The sequence below is a fragment of the Oncorhynchus tshawytscha genome, linkage group LG20 (assembly GCF_018296145.1).
Source record: "Oncorhynchus tshawytscha isolate Ot180627B linkage group LG20, Otsh_v2.0, whole genome shotgun sequence".
NCBI lineage: Eukaryota > Metazoa > Chordata > Actinopteri > Salmoniformes > Salmonidae > Oncorhynchus > Oncorhynchus tshawytscha.
Genome location: NC_056448.1, coordinates 850,238 through 868,419, shown reverse-complemented (window position 1 = coordinate 868,419; position 18,182 = coordinate 850,238). Strand labels below are relative to the sequence as shown.

At 41.4% G+C, this 18,182-nt stretch overlaps 1 protein-coding gene across 3 annotated transcripts in view; it reads left to right on the top strand.

Moving 5' to 3' along the window:
- The window catches only part of col27a1a (collagen, type XXVII, alpha 1a), a 221,135-nt gene that overhangs the window by 49,832 nt on the left and 153,121 nt on the right, over positions 1-18,182 (top strand). For all 3 annotated transcript variants that reach the window (XM_024381218.2, XM_024381219.2, XM_024381217.2), the window contains one exon: positions 4,607-4,651. In XM_024381218.2, coding sequence (XP_024236986.1) covers positions 4,607-4,651 — 45 coding nt within the window. The remainder of the gene's footprint in view (positions 1-4,606; positions 4,652-18,182) is intronic.

Sequence of the window (18,182 nt, the reverse complement as noted above, 5' to 3'; positions counted from 1 at the left end):
GCCCACACATTTTCTATAGGATTGAGGTCAGGGCTTTGTGATGGCCACTCCAATACCTTGACTTTTTTGTCCTTAAGTCATTTTGCCACAACTTTGGAAGAATGCTTGTGGTCATTGCGCATTTGAAAGACCCATTTGCAACCAAGCTTTAACTTCCTGACTGATGTCTTGAGATGTTGCTTCAATATATCCACATCATTTTACTGCCTCATGATGCCATCTATTTTGTGAAGTGCACCAGTCCCTCCTGCAGCAAAGCACCCCCACAACATGATGCTGCTACCCCCGTGCTTCACGGTTGGGATGGTGTTCTTCGGCTTGCAAGCATCCCCCTTTTTCCTCCAAACATAACGATGGTCATTATTGCCAAACCATTTCTATTTTTGTTTCATCAGACCAGAGGACATTTCTCCAAAAAAGTACGATCTTTGTCCCCATGTGCAGTTGAAAACCATAGTCTGGCTTTTTTATGGCGGTTTTGGAGCAGTGGCTTCTCCCTTGCTGAGCGGCCTTTCATGTTATGTCGATATAGGACTCGTTTTACTGTGGATATAGATACTTTTGTACCTGTTTTCTCCAGCATCTTCACAAGGTCCTTTGCTGTGGGCCTGGGATTGATTTGCACTTTTCGCACCAAAGTAGGTTCATTTCTATGAGACAGAACGCATCTCCTTCCTGAGCGGTATGATGGCTGCGTGGTCCCATGGTGTTTACACTTGTGTACTATTGTTTGTACAGATGAACGTGGTACCTTTAGGCATTTGGAAATAGCTCAGGATGAACCAGACTTGTGGAGGTCTCCAATTTTGTTTCTGAGGTCTTGGCTGATTTCTTTTGATTTTCCCATGATGTTATGCAAAGAGGCACAGGTACACCTCCAATTCAGTCAAATTATGTCAATTAGCCTATCAGAAGCTTCTAAAACCATGACATCATTTTCTGGAATTTTACAAGCTGTTTAAAGGCACAGTCAACTTAGTGTATGTAAACTTCTGACCCACTGGAATTGTGATACAGTGAATGATAATTGAAATAATCTGTCTGTAAACAATTGTTTGAAAAACTTCCTTTTATCATGCATAAAGTAGATGTCCTAACCGACTGGCCAAAACTATAGTTTGTTAACAAAACATGTGTGGAGTGTTTGAAAAACGAGTTTTAATGACCTGTGTATGTATGACCTAAGTATATGTAAACCTCCGACTTCATCTGTATATGCGGGAACACGTTTGAACCATCTAATGAGTGAACATGTAGTTAATCTGTAACATTCTTATGAGGGTTTAAAAACAGCATGTATTTAGTTTTGTTCAGCGCAAGTTCTAAATCGGCAAAAGATTCCTTCATTCAATAGCTATAAAATCTGACTGTGGTTTTGACACAGCCAGATCAACAGTCGGGGGAGTAGAATATTTAATAGTATCATGCACATTTAGATTAAGTTTAACATTTGTAACAGATTGACCTGTGGTGTTTTTATAAATAGTGAAGAAAAAATGGACACCTGTGGTACACCTTTATGTACTTCAAGAAATTCAGACTTAATCCCATCATTAATGATAGCCTGATTTCTGTCTCTTAGATCATCATGAATAACCATCAATAAAATAACATGATCAACAGTATCAAAAGCTTTTGACAGGTCCACAAACAAAGCAGCACATTTGATTTTAGTGTCTAAAGCATTGACCAGATTATTAACAACTATAGGACTATTTCTCTCTATACGATTTGTATTTCATATACCTTTGACTATTGGATGTTCTTATAGGCACTTTAGTATGGCCATTGTAACAGTTTGGCTTCCATCCCTCTCCTCGCCGCTACCTGGGCTCGAACCAGAAACACATCGACAACTACTCCAAGTCTCAGAGCGAGTGACGTTTGAAACGCTATTAACGCTCACCCCACTAACTCGCTAGCCATTTCACATTGGTTACACCAGCCTAATCAGGGGAGTTGATAGGCTTGAAGTCATAAACATCGCAATGCTTGAAGAGCTGCTGGAAAAACGCACGAAAGTGCTGTTTGAATGAATGCTTACGAGCCTGCTGGTGCCTACCATCGCTCAGTGAGACTGCTCTATCAAATCATAGACTTAGTTATAACATAATAACACAGAAATACGAGCCTTAGGTCATTAATATGGTCGGATCCGGAAACTATCATTTCGAAAACAAAATGTTTATTCTTTCAGTGAAATACGGAACCGTTCCGTATTTTATCTAACAGATGGCATCCCTAAGTCTAAATATTGCTGTTACATTGCACAACCTTCATGTTAAGTCATAATTACGTAAAATTCTGGCAAATTAGTTCGCAATGAGCCAGGCGGCCCAAACTGTTGCATATACCCTGATTTCGTGCAATGAACACAAGAGAAGTGACACAATTTCACCTGGTTAATATTGCCTGCTAACCTGGATTTATTTGAGCTAAATATGCAGGTTTAAAAATATATATACTTCTGTGTATTGATTTTAAGAAAGGCATTGATGTTTATGGTTAGGTACACGTTGGAGCAACGACAGTCCTTTTTCGCGAATGCGCACCGCATCGATTATATGCAACGCAGGACACGCTAGATAAACTAGTAATATCATCAACCATGTGTAGTTATAACTAGTGATTATGATTGATTGATTGTTTTTTATCAGATAAGTTTAATGCTAGCTAGCAACTTACCTTGGCTTCTTACTGCATTCGCGTAACAGGCAGGCTCCTCGTGAGGCAGGTGGTTAGAGCGTTGGACTAGTTAACCGTAAGGTTGCAAGATTGAATCCCTGAGCTGACAAGGCAGTTAACCCACTGTTCCTAGGCCGTCATTGAAAATAAGAATGTGTTCTTAACTGACTTGCCTAGTTAAATAAAGTTGTAAAAAAATATAGAAAAAAAACCCAGGCAAAATCGGTGTCTAAAAATACAGATTTTCGATTGTTATGAAAACCTGAAATTGGCCCTAATTAATCGGCCATTCCGATTAATTGGTCGACCTCTAATCCAAACGGCCTCACAACCACAGACCACGCCAGCCCAGAACCTCCACATCCGGATTCTTCACCTGCGGGATTGTCTGAGGGGAGGGGGTGCTGATTATTTATGTCTGTAATAATACCCATTTGTGGGGAAAACTCATTCTGATTTGCTGGGCCTGGCTCCCAAGTGGGTGGGCCTATGCCGTCCCAGGCCAACCCATGGCTGTCCCCCTGCCTAGTCATGTGATATCCATGGATTAAGGCCTAATTTATTTATTTCATGAGAGTTATTGTTATTATTATTTCATGAGAGAACTTGGGAAGGTTGAAAACCAGGCAGGCTGCAGCGTTCTGGATACGTTGCAGGGGTTTTATTTCACAATTGGTGAGCCCAGCCAACAGTAAGTCGCAGTAGTCCAGCCGGGAGAGGACAAGTGTCTGGATTAGGACCTGGACTGCTTTTTGTGTGAGGTAGGGTCGTACTCTACAGATGTTGTAGAGCATGAACCTGCAGGAGCGAGTCATTGCTTTGATGGTTTCAGAGAACGACAGGGTGTTGTCCAGAGTTATGCCAAGGTGCTTTGCACTCTGGGAGTGCAACACTGTGGAGTTGTCAACCGTGATGTAGTGGTCTTTGAGTGGGCAGGCCATCCCCGGGAGGAAGAGCACCTCTGTCTTGTCAAGGTTGAGATGTTGGGCCGACATCCAAGTTGAGATATCTGCCAGGCGCTCTGAGATGCATGTCGCTACCTGAGTGTCAGAAGGGGGGGGAAGGAGAAAAGTAGTTGAGTGTCATCTGAATAGCAATGATAGGAGAGACCATGTGAGGATATGTCGGCGCCGAGTGACTTGGAGAGAAGTGGAGAGTGTCTAGAACTGAGGCCTGAGGGACACCAGTAGTGAGAGTTTGTGGTGCAGACTTAGATCCTCTCTACTTCACCTGGTAGGAGTGGCCCACCAGGTCGGATGCAATCCAAAAGTGTGCAGAGACGCCCACCCCTGAGAGTGTAAGGAGGGGGATCTGATGGTTCAAGGTGTCGAAGGCAGCAGATAGATCTAGGAGGATGAGAATAGAGGAGAAAGAGTCAGCTTTGGCAGTGCAAAGGCCTCGGTGATACAGAGAAGTGAGGAGGAGGGGAGGGGATGGGGTCGAGTAGGAAGATTGTCGGGCAGCCCGACTTCAGAAGTCACAGGATTTCATCTGGAGAGAGAGGGGAGAAAGAGGTCAAGGCATAAGGTAATTATATGCAAGTGAGACCAGTGGACTCAATAGGCTAAGGGAATGAGTAGCGGATGTCGTCAACCTTCTTTTGAAAGTGGTTGACAAAGTCGCCCGAAGAGGGAGGAGATGATAGGTCCTCCTGAGGTTTAGTTTTCCTCATATTTCCTTATATGAACAAGAAGAACAGGGAGTACAGTGTTAGCTAGCTGTTAGCAGTTCCGTGACTGCAGTACTCTGCAGTACTTTGCAGTACTCTGCAGTATTCTCGCTGCGTGTGCCCTTGGAATTCTTCAGTGTTCTCTCAGATTTTACCTCATTTCTTGAACTGTTTCAATCTATAATTTCTCACTTGCTCTCTCTCAATTTGTCTCTATGCGTGGTACTAATTTCTTTGTGTTTCTCTCCTCAGGGACAGAGAGGGCATCCTGGTCCACCTGGTCACACAGGGGAGCCTGTGAGTATTAAGTAGTTCATATCCAGTAAAAACTCAGTTATAACTGTTTACCACATGCCATGTTACACCTCTACATACACAGAAGGCACTGTTTTGATAGTACATAAATGCGGAGATAACAAAAATATCCCTAATCCCTCATTTTCCTTTAGCCGGTCACAATACTTCACTAATTTCAAAACCTCTCCTTTTATGATGTGCATAAGGCCAACGCTTACTTATGTGGGTATAAAGCTTGGTACTTGAGTAAAACTGTCATACTTGAGAGAAGGGAAAGTCACCCAGTAAAATACTACTTGAGTAAAAGTCTAAAGGTATTTGGTTTTCAATATACTTAAGTAGGAAAAGTAAAAGTCTAAATAATATCAAATTCCTTATATTAAGCAAATCAGCCAGCACAATTTTCTTGTTTTTAAATGTACTGATAGCCAGGGGCACACTCCAACACTCAAACATAATTTACACATTTGTGTTTAGTGAGTCTGCCAGATCAGATACAGTAGGGATGACCAGGGATTTTCTCTTTAAGATTGTTAATTGGACATTTTTCCTGTCCTGCTAAACATTCCAAATGTAGTAGTACTTTTGGGTGTCAGCGAAAATGTATGGAGTAGAAAGTACATAATTTTCTTTAGGAATGTAGTAAAGCAAATGTAAAAGTTGTCAAAAATAGAAATAGTATTACTTAAGTATTACTTTAACCACAGGATCAGTGTTCCCCCCGTGGGATGGTTGAGCTAATGTAGGCTAATGTGATTAGCATGAAGTTGTAAGTAACAAGAACATTTCCCTGGACATAGACATATCTGATATGGGCAGAAAGCTTAAATTCTTGTTAATTTAACTGCACTGTCCAATTTACAGTAGCTATTACAGTGAAAGAATACTATGTCAAATCAAATCAAATGTATTTATAAAGCCCTCCTTACATCAGCTGATGTCACAAAGTGCTGTACAGAAACCCAGCCTAAAACCCCAAACAGCAAGCAATGCAGGTGTAGAAGCACCATGTTATTGTTTGAGGAGAGTGCACAGTTTTGAAATTGAAAATGTATTAATAAACCAACTAGGCACATTTGGGCAGATTTGATACAACATTTTGAACATAAATGCAATGGTTCATTGGATGAGTCAAAACTGTTGCACATACAATGCAAAAAATATCAAAATTGCACCTAACCTGGAATAATATATTGTTACCTTTCTCTTCCATTTCAAAGATGATTAAAGATGATTAAAAAAATATGATTTTTTCTTTGTATTATCTTTAACCAGATCTAATGTGTTATATTCTCCTGCGTTAATTTCACATTTCCTCAAACTTCAAAGTGTTTCCTTTCAAATGGTATCAAGAATATGTATATCCTTGCTTCAGTTCCTGAGCTACAGGCAGTTAGATTTTGGTATGTCATTTTAGACGAAAATTGAAAATAATGTAGTTTTACTTAAGTACTTTACACGACTGGTGTAAAGTTAACATTGTGTATTTGCAAAGCAATTGCTATTGGCAATCAAATGTCGTGCTGGATATTTGGAATGATGCAGTTCGTTTTGGAAACATCTTCGCATTGTCGCTCTGTCAAAATGTCTCTGCTACAGTCCCATAGGAAAGCTCGTATCAATGACCCATGATGCAAAAAATATCTCCATGACCAGAGCAACTCCAACCCATTATGTTTCGCCTCAGTCTGCTACTCTCCGTCAATGTCCAACAGCCCAAATTATGGACTGTATTATGGGATCGCAAAAGTGCTATGGCGACCATGGTAACGGATGATGATTTGGCATGCTAAAGCATCTATCAATCAGATTGATTCCTGGTCCATGTTCGACTCTTAGGAGTTCCAGCCCCAGCCCCTTTTCAGCAGTTGGTAAATGGCTGAGCCAAACATGCCTGGAGGCAGCCAGATCTGGAGTGAGGAGAGATCTGGCTGGCTGGGCTGTTCCAGCTCCAAGAGCAGAGCCACTCACACCATCCAACACAGACACAGCCACTCACACCATATCACTGTATAGCAGCACTATACTGATTCAACCCAAGGAACACACAACAGTAGCAATGCGCATTCCCCTCCCACCTCAGCATCTGTCTTTTTCATTCATCTATTTCTGTGTTTGAGGGGTGCAAAATCCACTTGTCACTTAAATCTCACTGGATTGATTATTTTCACTTTATTGCGACTCTTTCTTACTCTTGCTTTGTGCCTGTCGTTTTTTTCCCTTTAACATTACAACCACAGACATGTTTGTAATGACCTGTCAAAATTGAATATATTGTCTTTCCGTTGCATCTATAACAACACTAAAGCTTCATCAGGGATTTAATGGTCTTGGAAATTACATCACAAGAAAGAGAAGGTAACACTATTGTGATGTGTGTTGATTTTTTTGCCCATTTGAAAAAAACGTTATAATTTAATACAGTTGAAATGTTTACAAATTAAATGTGCTGAAATCAACACTCAGTTTATAGTGCTATTATGTCTGAACTCGCAAACAATGTTGTAACGTGTGCGCTGAGAATCGGGAAGCAAGTTCAGGGAGTGAGTGTTTTAATCAATAAACGGAACATAATACCAAAAAAGAAAACACAAAACAACACATACATGACACTGGAACAGAAACAATGACGACTGGGGAAGGAACCAAACGGAGTGACATATTTAGGGAAGGTAATCAGGGAGGTGATGGCGTCCAAGTGAGTCTGATGACGCTCAGGTGTGCATAACAATGGTGACAGGTGTGCGCCATAATGAGCAGCCTGGTGACCTAGAGGCCGGAGAAGGAGCACACGTGACAAATGTATAGTATGAATGGAGTAGGAAAATGTATACATTCACGACTGTAAGTCACTCTGGATATGAGCTCTGGAAAAGAGCGTCTGCTAAATGACCCAAATGTAAATGAAAAATGTATGTGTAGATAAATGTAATATAGAGTCAATCGTGTTGATTTTTAATCTGATGGTATACTGCTATTGACACACTTGCTGAATTAGGCAACAGAACGTGGTGAGTGCAGGTAAGCCTAGACAGCGCAAGTTTTTGGTGTTTGCAGCCCTGTTCCACCCCTTTATGATAATTTATTCATATTGCAAATACACAGTGTGTTTATGCAAATTAAGCATATCAAATGTACTTTATTTTAACACAAAATATTTTCACAAATACCTGATACCATTAGAACATGTATATATTAGTCCCCCCTAAAAATGTCATTTTACAATAAATCTAATACCTGAATTCCCACCAAAATCCCTAAACTCCATTCATTATTTGTCCGTGCCAGTAACATGTTTTATGTGCCATAATTTAGTCAATATCAAATTCAAAAGGTTTGGAGTATATTCATCCATTGTCCAACTGTTGCATTAATTGAATTGCTTTTAAAATGCAGAGCAAGGGGAATAATAGTATAGCTTCCATCCCTGGGCTCAAACCAGAAACACATCGACAACTACTCCAAGTCTCAGAGCGAGTGACGTTTGAAAAGCTATTAGCTCGCACCCCGCTAACTAGCTAGCCATTTCACATCGATTACACCAGCCTAATCTCAGGAGTTGATAGGCTTGAAGTCATAAATAGCTCAGTGCTTGAAGCACAATGAAGAGCTGCTGGCAAAACGCACAAAAGTGCTGTTTGAATGAATGCTTATGAGCCTGCTGGTGCCTACCATCGCTCAGTCAGACTGCTCTATCAAATCATAGACTTAATTAGAATATAAAGCACACAGAAATATGAGCCTTAGGTCATTAATATGGTCGAATCTGGAAACTATCATCTCGAAAACGAGACGTTTATTCTTTCAGTGGAATATGGAACCGTTCCGTATTTTATCTAACGGGTGGCATCCATAAGTCTAAATATTCCTGTTACATTGCACAACCTTCAATGTTATGTCATAATTAAGTAAAATTCTGGCAAATTATGCGGCCCAAACTGTCGCATATACACTGACTCTGCGTGCAATGAACGCAGGAGAAGTGACACAATATCACCTGGTTAATATTGCCTGCTAACCTGGATTTATTTTAGCTAAATATGCAGGTTTAAAAATATATACTTCTGTGTATTGATTTTAAGAAAGGCATTGATGTTTATGGTTAGGTACCCATTGGAGCAAGTCCTTTTTCGCGAATACGCACCGCATCGATTATATGCAACGCAGGACAGGCTAGATAAACTAGTAGTATCATCAACCATGTGTAGTTAACTAGTGATTATGATTGATTGATTGTTTTTTATAAGATAAGTTTAATGCTAGCTAGCAACTTACCTTGGCTCACTGCATTTGCGTAACAGGCAGGCTCCTCGTGGAGTGCAATGAGAGGCAGGTGGTTAGAGCATTGGACTAGTTAACTGTAAGGTGCAAGATTGAATCCCTGAGCTGACAAGGTAAAAATCTGTCGTTCTGCCCCTGAACAAGGCAGTTAACCCACCGTTCCTAGGCCGTGATTGAAAATAAGTATGTGTTCTTAACTGACTTGCCTAGTTATATAAAGATTAAATAAATGTAAAAAATAAAAAAACGGCCAAATCGGTGTCCAAAAATACCGATTTCCGATTGTTATGAAAACTTGAAATCGGCCATAATTAAACGGCCATTCTGATTAATTGGTCGACCTCTAGTCTGAATTTGTCCTGCTACGAGACCTAAACTGGGACATGCTTAAACCACCTGACCAAGTCCTAAAGCAATAGGACTCCCAAAATCTTTCTCAGATTATTACCAATCCCACAAGGTATGACTCCAAATACCCAGAAGAGGCCACTCTCCTTGATATTATTCTCACAAATAATCCTGATAGGTACCAGTCTGGTGTTTTCTGTAATGACCTTAGTGATCACTCTTTTACAGCCTGTGTTTGTAATGGTTGCTCAGTGAAACGTCCTGTCCTGATTTGTCATAGACACTTGCTAAAAAACTTAAATGAGTAAGCCTTCATTTATGACCTGGCCTCTGTAAAATGGTATAGAATCAGCTTGATCCACTCTGGCGAAGACGCTTGGACCTTCTTTTTTGATGTCTTCAGTGATATTGTTAACAAACACACCCCCATGAAGAATATTATAATAAAAAAAAGGTTCAGCCCTTTGTTCAACCGTGATTTTACAGAGTTACTCCACCTCAGAATTACAATTGGCGAAAGGCTCAGCACACGCATACTCATGCTTGAATGGCTCTCATTCAGGCAAATGAGAAATAAGTGCACTCAGGCTCTCTGGAAGGCCAAAGTTAGTTACTTTAAGGAGCAGTTCTCTCTCGGTGGGTCTAACCCCAAGAAGTTCTGGAAAACGGTTAAAGACCTGAAGAATAAACCCTCCTCCTCACAGCTGCCCATGTCCCTTAAAGTTGATGATGTGGTTGTTACTGACAAGAAGCACATGGCTGAGCTCTTTAAGAACCAATTCATTAAGTCAGGAATCCTATTTGCCCACTCAACATTTCATCATCTCCCACCCCTTCTAATGCGACGAGCACCGACGCTCCTCCCTCTTTTTTTCCCTGCCCCACTACAAAGTTTCCCCCTGCAGGCGGTCACTGAGTCTGAGGTGCTAAAGGACCCCCAAAAAACATCTGGGTCAGATGGTTTAGACCCTTTCTTCTTTAAGGTTGCTGCTCCTATAATCCTGTCACTTCCTGACCATAGAGAGTCCTTATTTTCTAAGGTGGAGTAGGTCAGGGAGTGACTGGGGGGTTAGTCTAGTTTATTATTTCTATGTGGGTGTTCTAGTTTTCATGTTTCTACGTTGTTATTTTGTATGATTCCCAATTAGAGGCAGCTGGTAATCGTTGTCTCTAATTGGGGATCATATTTAAGTAGTGTTTGTTCCCACCTGTGTTTGTGGGATATTGTATTTTGAGTAAGTGTATGTAGCACCTCTGTAGTCACGGTTCGTTTATTGTTTTTTTGTTAAGTTTCACTATTAATAAATTATGTGGAACTCAACATTCGCTGCGCCTTGGTCCGTTACTACAAACGAACGTGACAAATCCCCAACCCTATCTGTGATCTTTTTAACCTCTCTCCTCTCTGGGGAGGTTCCCATTTCTTGGAAGGCAGTTAGGTATTTATTTAAAGGGGAGATCAAGCTGATCCTAGCTGTTATAGGCCTATTTCTTTTGTGCCCTGTTCATCTAAAGTGTTGGAAAAACTTGTCAATAATCAACTGACTGGCTTTCTTGATGTTTATAGTATGCAATCTGGTTTCCGCTCAGGTTATGGATGTGTCACTGCAATCTTAAACATCCTCAATGATGTCACCATTGCCCTTGATTCTAAGCAATGTTGTCCTGCAATTTTTATTGACTTGGCCAAAGCTTTTGATATGGTAGACCATTCCATTATTTTGGGCTGGCTAATGAGTATTGGTGTCTCTGAGGGGTCTTTGGCCTGGTTTGCTAACTACCTATCTCAAAGAATTCAGTGTCTAAAGTCAGAACATCTGCTGTCTCAGCCACTGCCTGTCACGAAGGGTGTACACCAAGGCTCGATCCTAGGTCCCATGCGCTTCTCAATTTATATAAACAACATAGCTCAGGCAGTAGGGAGCTCTCTCTTCCATTTATATGCAGATGCTACAGTCTTATACTCAACTGGCCCATCCCTGGATTTTGTGTTAAACGCCCAACAGCAAAGATTTCTTAGTGTCCAACAAGCTTTTTCAGCCTTTAACGTTTTTCTGAATACCTCCAAAACAAAGGTAACGTGGGCTGATAAGAAGAATGCCCCTCTCCCCAAAGGTGTGATTACTACCTCTGAGGGTTTAAAGCTTGAGATAGCCACCTTATACAAGTACTTGGGAGTATGGCTAGACGGTGCACTGTCCTTCTCTCAGCACATATCAAAGCTGCAGGCTCAAGTTAAATCTAGACTTGGTTTCCTCTATCGTAATCACTCCTTTTTCACCCCAGCTGCAAACTAACCCTGATTCCGAGGACCATATTAACCATGCTAGATTACGGAGACATAATTTATAGATCGGCAGGTAGGGATGCTCTCGAGCGGCTAGATGTTCTTTACAATTCGGCCATCAGATTTGCCACCAATGCTCCTTATAGGACACATCACTGCACTCTATACTCTTCTGTAAACTGGTCATCTCTCTCGCAAGACCCACTGGTTGTTTCCTATTTATAAAACCCTCTTAGGCCTCACTCTCCCCCTTATCTGAGATATCTACTGCAGCCCTCTTCCTCCACATACAACACCCGTTCTGCCAGTCACATTCTGTTAAAGGTCCCCAAAGCACACACATCCCTGGGTCGCTCATCTTTTCAGTTTGCTGCAGCTAGCGACTTGAACAAGCTGCAACAAACACTCAAACTGGACGGTTTTATCTCAATCTCTTCATTCAGACTCAATCATGGACACTCTTACTGACAGTTGTGGCTTCTTTGCATTGTTGTCTCTACCTTCTTGCCCTTTGTGCTGTTGTTAGTGCACAACAATGTTTGTACCCTGTTTTGTGCTGCTACCATGTTGTGTTGCTACCATGTTGTTGTCATGTTGTGTTGCTTCCATGCTGTGTGGTCATGTGTTGCTGCCATGCTATGTTGTCTTAGGTCTCTCTTTATGTCGTGTTGTGTTGTCTCTCTTGTCGTGATGTGCGTTTTGTCCTATATTTTTATTTAATATATTTTTATTCCCAGCCCCTGTCACCGCAGGAGGCCTTTTGCCTTTTGGTAGGCCATCATTGCAAATAAGAATTTGTTCTTAACTTAGTTAAATAAAGGTTAAATACATTTTTAAAATGACACACCACATACCAACACATATTATTTACAACAACAACATAGGAATAACTTAAAAACATATTGTATGACCTCTTACACACAATATAAGGCTCAGCATTTGGAACTGGTTTTCCTAGATATGGCTACTATATTGTGATCACTAAATCCTATGGATTTTAATACTGCTTTACAGATCATTTCTGCAGCATTAATAAAGATATGATCAATACATGTTGTTGATGTTTTTTCCTGTACTGTTTGTAACTACCCTGCTACGTTTATTGATAACCTGAACCAGGTTGCAGGCACTAGTTACAGTTTGAAGCTTTCTCTTGAGTGGGCAGCCTGATGAAAGCCAGTCAATATTTAAATCACCCAGCAAGTATACCTCTCTATTGATATCACATACATTATCAAGCATTTCACACATGTCATCCAGATACTTACTGTTAGCACTTGGTGGTCTATAGCAGCTTCTCACCAGAATGGGCTTTAGGTGAGACAGATGAACCTGTAGCCATATTACTTCAACAATATTTTACATGGGATCCTCTCTAAGCTTTACAGGAATGTGGTTCTGAATATAAACAGCGACACGTCCACATTTGGCATTTCTGTCTTGTCTGTAGATCTTATAACCATGTATTGCTACCACTGTATCATCAAGGGGATTATCTAAGTGAGTTTCAGAGATTGTCAGAATATGAATGTCATCTTTTACTAGCAAATTATGTTAATGTGGGCTATTTTTTCTACTTCTCTGAAATGCTTGATTATTATTCTTGCTTTACTGGGAAGCTTAGCAGAGGTAGACATGCCTAGGTTATTTTTATTATTGTTGCTAGCCCCGGCCCGCTAGCTGTCTGAATCGCGGTGTCTCCGGCCCGCAGAACTACTATGATCCCTATGATCACTCGGCTACGCATGCCTCTCCCTAATATCAATATGCCTTGTCCATTGCTGTTTTGGTTAGTAATTATTGCCTTATTTCACTTTAGAGCCTCTAGCCCTGCTCAATACGCCTCAGTTAACCCTTTAGTCCCATCTCCCACACATGCGGTGACCTCACCTGGTTTAAATTATGTTTCTAGAGACAATATCTCTCTCATCGTCGCTCAATGCATAGGTTTACCTCCACTGTATTCACATCCTACCATACCCTTGTCTGTCCATTATGCCCTGAATCTATTCTACCATACCCAGAAACCTGCTCCTTTTACTCTCTGTTCCGAACGTACTAGACAACCAGTTCTTATAGCCTGTAGCCGTACCCTTATCCTACCCCTCTGTTCCTCTGGTGATGTAGAGGTTAATCCAGGTCCTGCAGTGCTTAGCTCCACTTCCATTCCCCAGACACTCTCATTTGTTGACTTCTGTAACAGTAAAAGCCTGCCAACCCTGATGTCCTAGCCGTGTCTAAATCCTGGCTTAGGAAGACACCCCAAAACCCTGAAATGTCCATTCCTAACTATAACATCTTCCTACAAGATAGAACTGCCAAAGGGGGCGGAGTTAGCCTGCAGAGTTCTGTCTTACTATCCAGGTCTGTGCCCAAACTATTTGAGCTTCTACTTTTAAAAATCCACCATTCCTGAAACAAGGCTCTCACAGTTGCCGCTTGCTATAGACCACCTTCTGACCTCAGCTTTGCCCTGGACACCATATGTGAATTGATTACCCCCCCATTCTATCTTCAGAGCTTGTGCTGTTAGGTGACCTAAACTGGGACATGCATAACACCTCAGCAATCCTACAATCTAAGTTTGATGCCCTCAATCTCACACAAATGATCAATGACCCTACCAGGTACAACCCCAAATCCTTTAACACAGGCACTCTCAGATATCATCCTAACCAACCTACCCTCCAAATACATCTCTGCTGTTTTCAACCAGGATCTCAGCGATCACTGCCTCATTGCCTGCGTCCGTAATGGGTCTGCGGTCAAACGACCACCCCTCATCACTGTCAAACGCTCCCTGAAACACTTCAGTGAGCAGGCCTTTCTAATCGACCTGGCCCGGGTATCCTGGAAGGATATTGACCTCATCAGTAGAGAATTCCTGGTTATTATTTCGTCACCATCTTAAATAGCATGCCCCATTCAAAAAGTTTAGAACCAGGAATAGATATAGCCCTTGGTTCACTCCAGACCTGACTGCCCTTGACCAGTGCAAAAATATCCTGTGGCGTACTGCATTAGCATCAAATAGCACCCACGATATGCAACGTTTCAGAGAAGTTAGGAATCAATATACACAGGCTGTTAGGAAAGCAAAGGCTAGCTTTTTCAAACAGAAATTTGCATCCTGCAGCACAAACTCAAAAAGGTTCTGGGACACTGTAAAGTCCATGGATAATAAGAGCACCTCCTCCCAGCTGCCCACTGCACTGAGGCTAGAAAACACTGTCACCACCAATAAATCCGCGATAATTGAGCATTTTAAAGTATTTTTCTACGGCTGGCCATGCTTTCCACCTGGCCACCCCTACCCTGGTCAACAGTCCTGCACCCCCCACAGCAACTTGCCCAAGCCTCCCCCATTTCTCCTTCACCCAAATCCAGATAGCTGATGTTCTGGAAGAGCTGCAAAATCTGGACCCCTACAAATCAGCAGGGCTAGACAATCTGGACCCTCTCTTTCTAAAATGATCCGCCAAAATTCTTGCAACCCTCATTACTAACCTGTTCAACCTCTCTTTTGTATCATCTGAGATCCCCAAATATTGGAAAGCTGCCGCGGCCATCTCCCTCTTCAAAGGGGGAGACACTGTAGACCCAAACTGCTACAGACCTATATCTATATCTATCCTACCCTGCCTTCCTGAAGTTAACAAACAGATTACCGACCATTTCGAATCCCACAGTAACTTCTCCGCTGTGCAATCTGGTTTCCGAGCTGGTCATGGGTGCACCTCAGCCACTCTCAAGGTTCTAAACGATATCATAACCACCATCGACAAGAGACAATACTGTGCAGCTGTATTCATCGACCCGGCCAAGGCTTTCGACTCTGTCAATCACCACATTCTTATCGGCAGAATCAAAAGCCTTGGTTTCTCAAAGGACTGCACCGCCTGGTTCACCAACTGCTTCTCCTACAAAGTTCAGTGTGTCAAATCGGAGGGTCTGTTGTCCGGACCTCTGGCAGTCTCTCGGGCCGACTCTTTTCTCTGTATACATCAATGATGTCGCTCTTGCTGCTGGTGTTTCTCTGATCCACCTCTACAACACCATTCTGTATACCTCTGGCTCTTCTATATATTAGCTAACCTCCAGACGAGATTCAATGCCATACAACTACCCTTCCATGGCCTGCAACTGCAAGTAAAATTCATGCATATTCTTCAACCGATCGCTGCCTGCACCTGCCCACCATCACTACTCTGGACGGTTCTGACTTAGAATATGTGGACAACTACAAATACCTAGGTGTCTGGTTAGACTTTAAACTCTCCTTCCAGACTCACATTAAGCATCGCCACTCCAAAATTAAATCTAGAATCGGCTTCCTATTTCGCAACAAAGCATCCTTCACTCATGCCCTCGTAAAACTGACTATCCTACTGATCCTTGACTTCGGCGATATCATTTACAAAATAGCCTCCAACACTCTACTCAGCAAATTGAATGCAGTCTATCACAATTCCATCCATTTTGTCACCAAAACCCCATATACTACCCACCACTGCGACCTGTACGCTCTCGTTGGCTGGCCATTGCTTCATATTCATCACCAAACCCACTGGCTCCAGGTCATCTATAAGACTTTGCTGGGTAAAACCCCACCTTATCTCAGCTCACTGGTCACCATAGAAGCACCCACCCGTAGTACGCGCTCCAGCAGGTATATTTCACTGGTCACCCCCAAAACCAATTCCTTTTTTGACCGCCTTTCCTTCCAGTTCTCTGCTGCCAATTACTGGAACAAACTGCAAAGATCACTAAAGCTGGAGACTCATATCTCCCAAACTAACTTTAAGTACCAGCTGTCAGAGCAGCTCACAGATCACTGCACCAGTTGTAAGGTCAGAGCTTTTGGAACAACCTTACTTATTGGCTGGAGCGTCCAGTGTGCACTCTGAATGCGAAACCACAGATAAATCGACAGAGCGAGTAATGTTCAGTGAGCTGTTCTCTCTCTCTCTCTCTTAGATGTCTGGAAATAGCTGGAAAGTTTGAACAGAATGGTTGGATCAACCATTAAATAGATGGGTGGGGCTAAGGCTTAAGAGGGTGTTAACAATGCTGAATGGGTGTAGACAAAGAAGGGCTCTCCAATAGTAGTAACAAAACATTGAAATACGGTTTTCTCCAAAGTTAGTTTACAATTTGCTCAACATTCAAAGCAGAATTACTTTCCCATTGTTTCTTCAAATGCAGTGTATGATATACCATTTTGTAGCACTGTCTCTACTTTTATCGAATGTAAAAAACAGAAATTAATATGTTGCTACATAAGACCGAATCCAGGTGGTGAGTCACAATTTTCCTTTTTGTGGCACCTGACCCCATGACTGAACATTAGTCCAGGTGTGACAAAACTTGGGCCTGTAGATCCTGCCTTATTGATAGTGCTCTTAACAAAGAGCAGCAGTTTGTTTCAGAGTGGGTGGCAAGGAATAAGTTAGTCCTAAATAAACTGTCATGGTCAAAACATATTGATACAACAGTTGCTAAGATGGGGAGAAGTCCATAATAAATCACTACTCTACCTTATGTGTTGCAGTCATTTCAGTTGCTGTACTTGCTGATACGTGTAGTGTTGAGTCATCCGCGTACATACACACTAGCTTTACTCAAAGCAAGTGGTATGTTGTTAGTAAATATTGAAAAAATGAATGGGCCTAGACAGCTGCCCTGGGGAATTCCTGATGCTACCTGGATTATGTTGGCGAGGCTTCCATTAAAGAACACCCTCTGTGTTTCTGTTAGACAGGTAACTCTTTATCCACAATATAGCAGGGGTTGTAAAGCCATAACATGTATGTTTTTCCAGCAGCAGACTATGATCAATAATGTCAAAAGCCACACTGAAGTCTAACAAAACAGGCCCCACAATCTTTTTATAATCAATTTCTCTCAGCCAATCATAATTTATTGAAGTGCTGTGCTTGTTGAATGTCCTTCCCTATAAGCATGCTGAAAGTTTGTTGTCAGTTTGTTTAATGTAAAATAGCATTGTATCTGGTTAAACCCATTTTTTTCTTACAGTTTACTAATGATTGGTAACAGGCTGATTGGTTGGCTATTTGAGCCATTGAAGGGGGCTTTACTATTCTTAGGGAGAGGAATGACTTTTGCTTCCCCCGAATACACTTTCAATTAGGCTTAAACTGGGAAAGTATGGAAAATATGAGTGGCATAATCGCTGTTCCATCCAAGATGTCAGACCCCGGTGGCATGTCATGTCATTGTTGACAGAGAAAAAATATGAAGTATATCCTTTTACAGAATTTAAAATTACAATGCTTTTCTTTCATAATTTAGTCAGATATAATTGGATGTGTAGTATCAGCAATTGTTGCTGGCATGTCATGCTTAAATTATCTAATCTTACAAATTAGAAAATCATTAAAGTAGTTAGCAATATCAGTTGGTTTTGTGATGCATAAGCCATCTGATTCAATGAATGATGGAACTAAGTTTGCCTTTTTTCCCAAAATTGAATTTAAAGTGCTCAAACTTTTTACTATCATTGTTGATATCATTTATCTTTGTTTAATAGTTCATTCTTATTTGTATGCAGTTTAGTCTTGATTTCCCAATTTGCAATACGTTTGTTTGCCAATC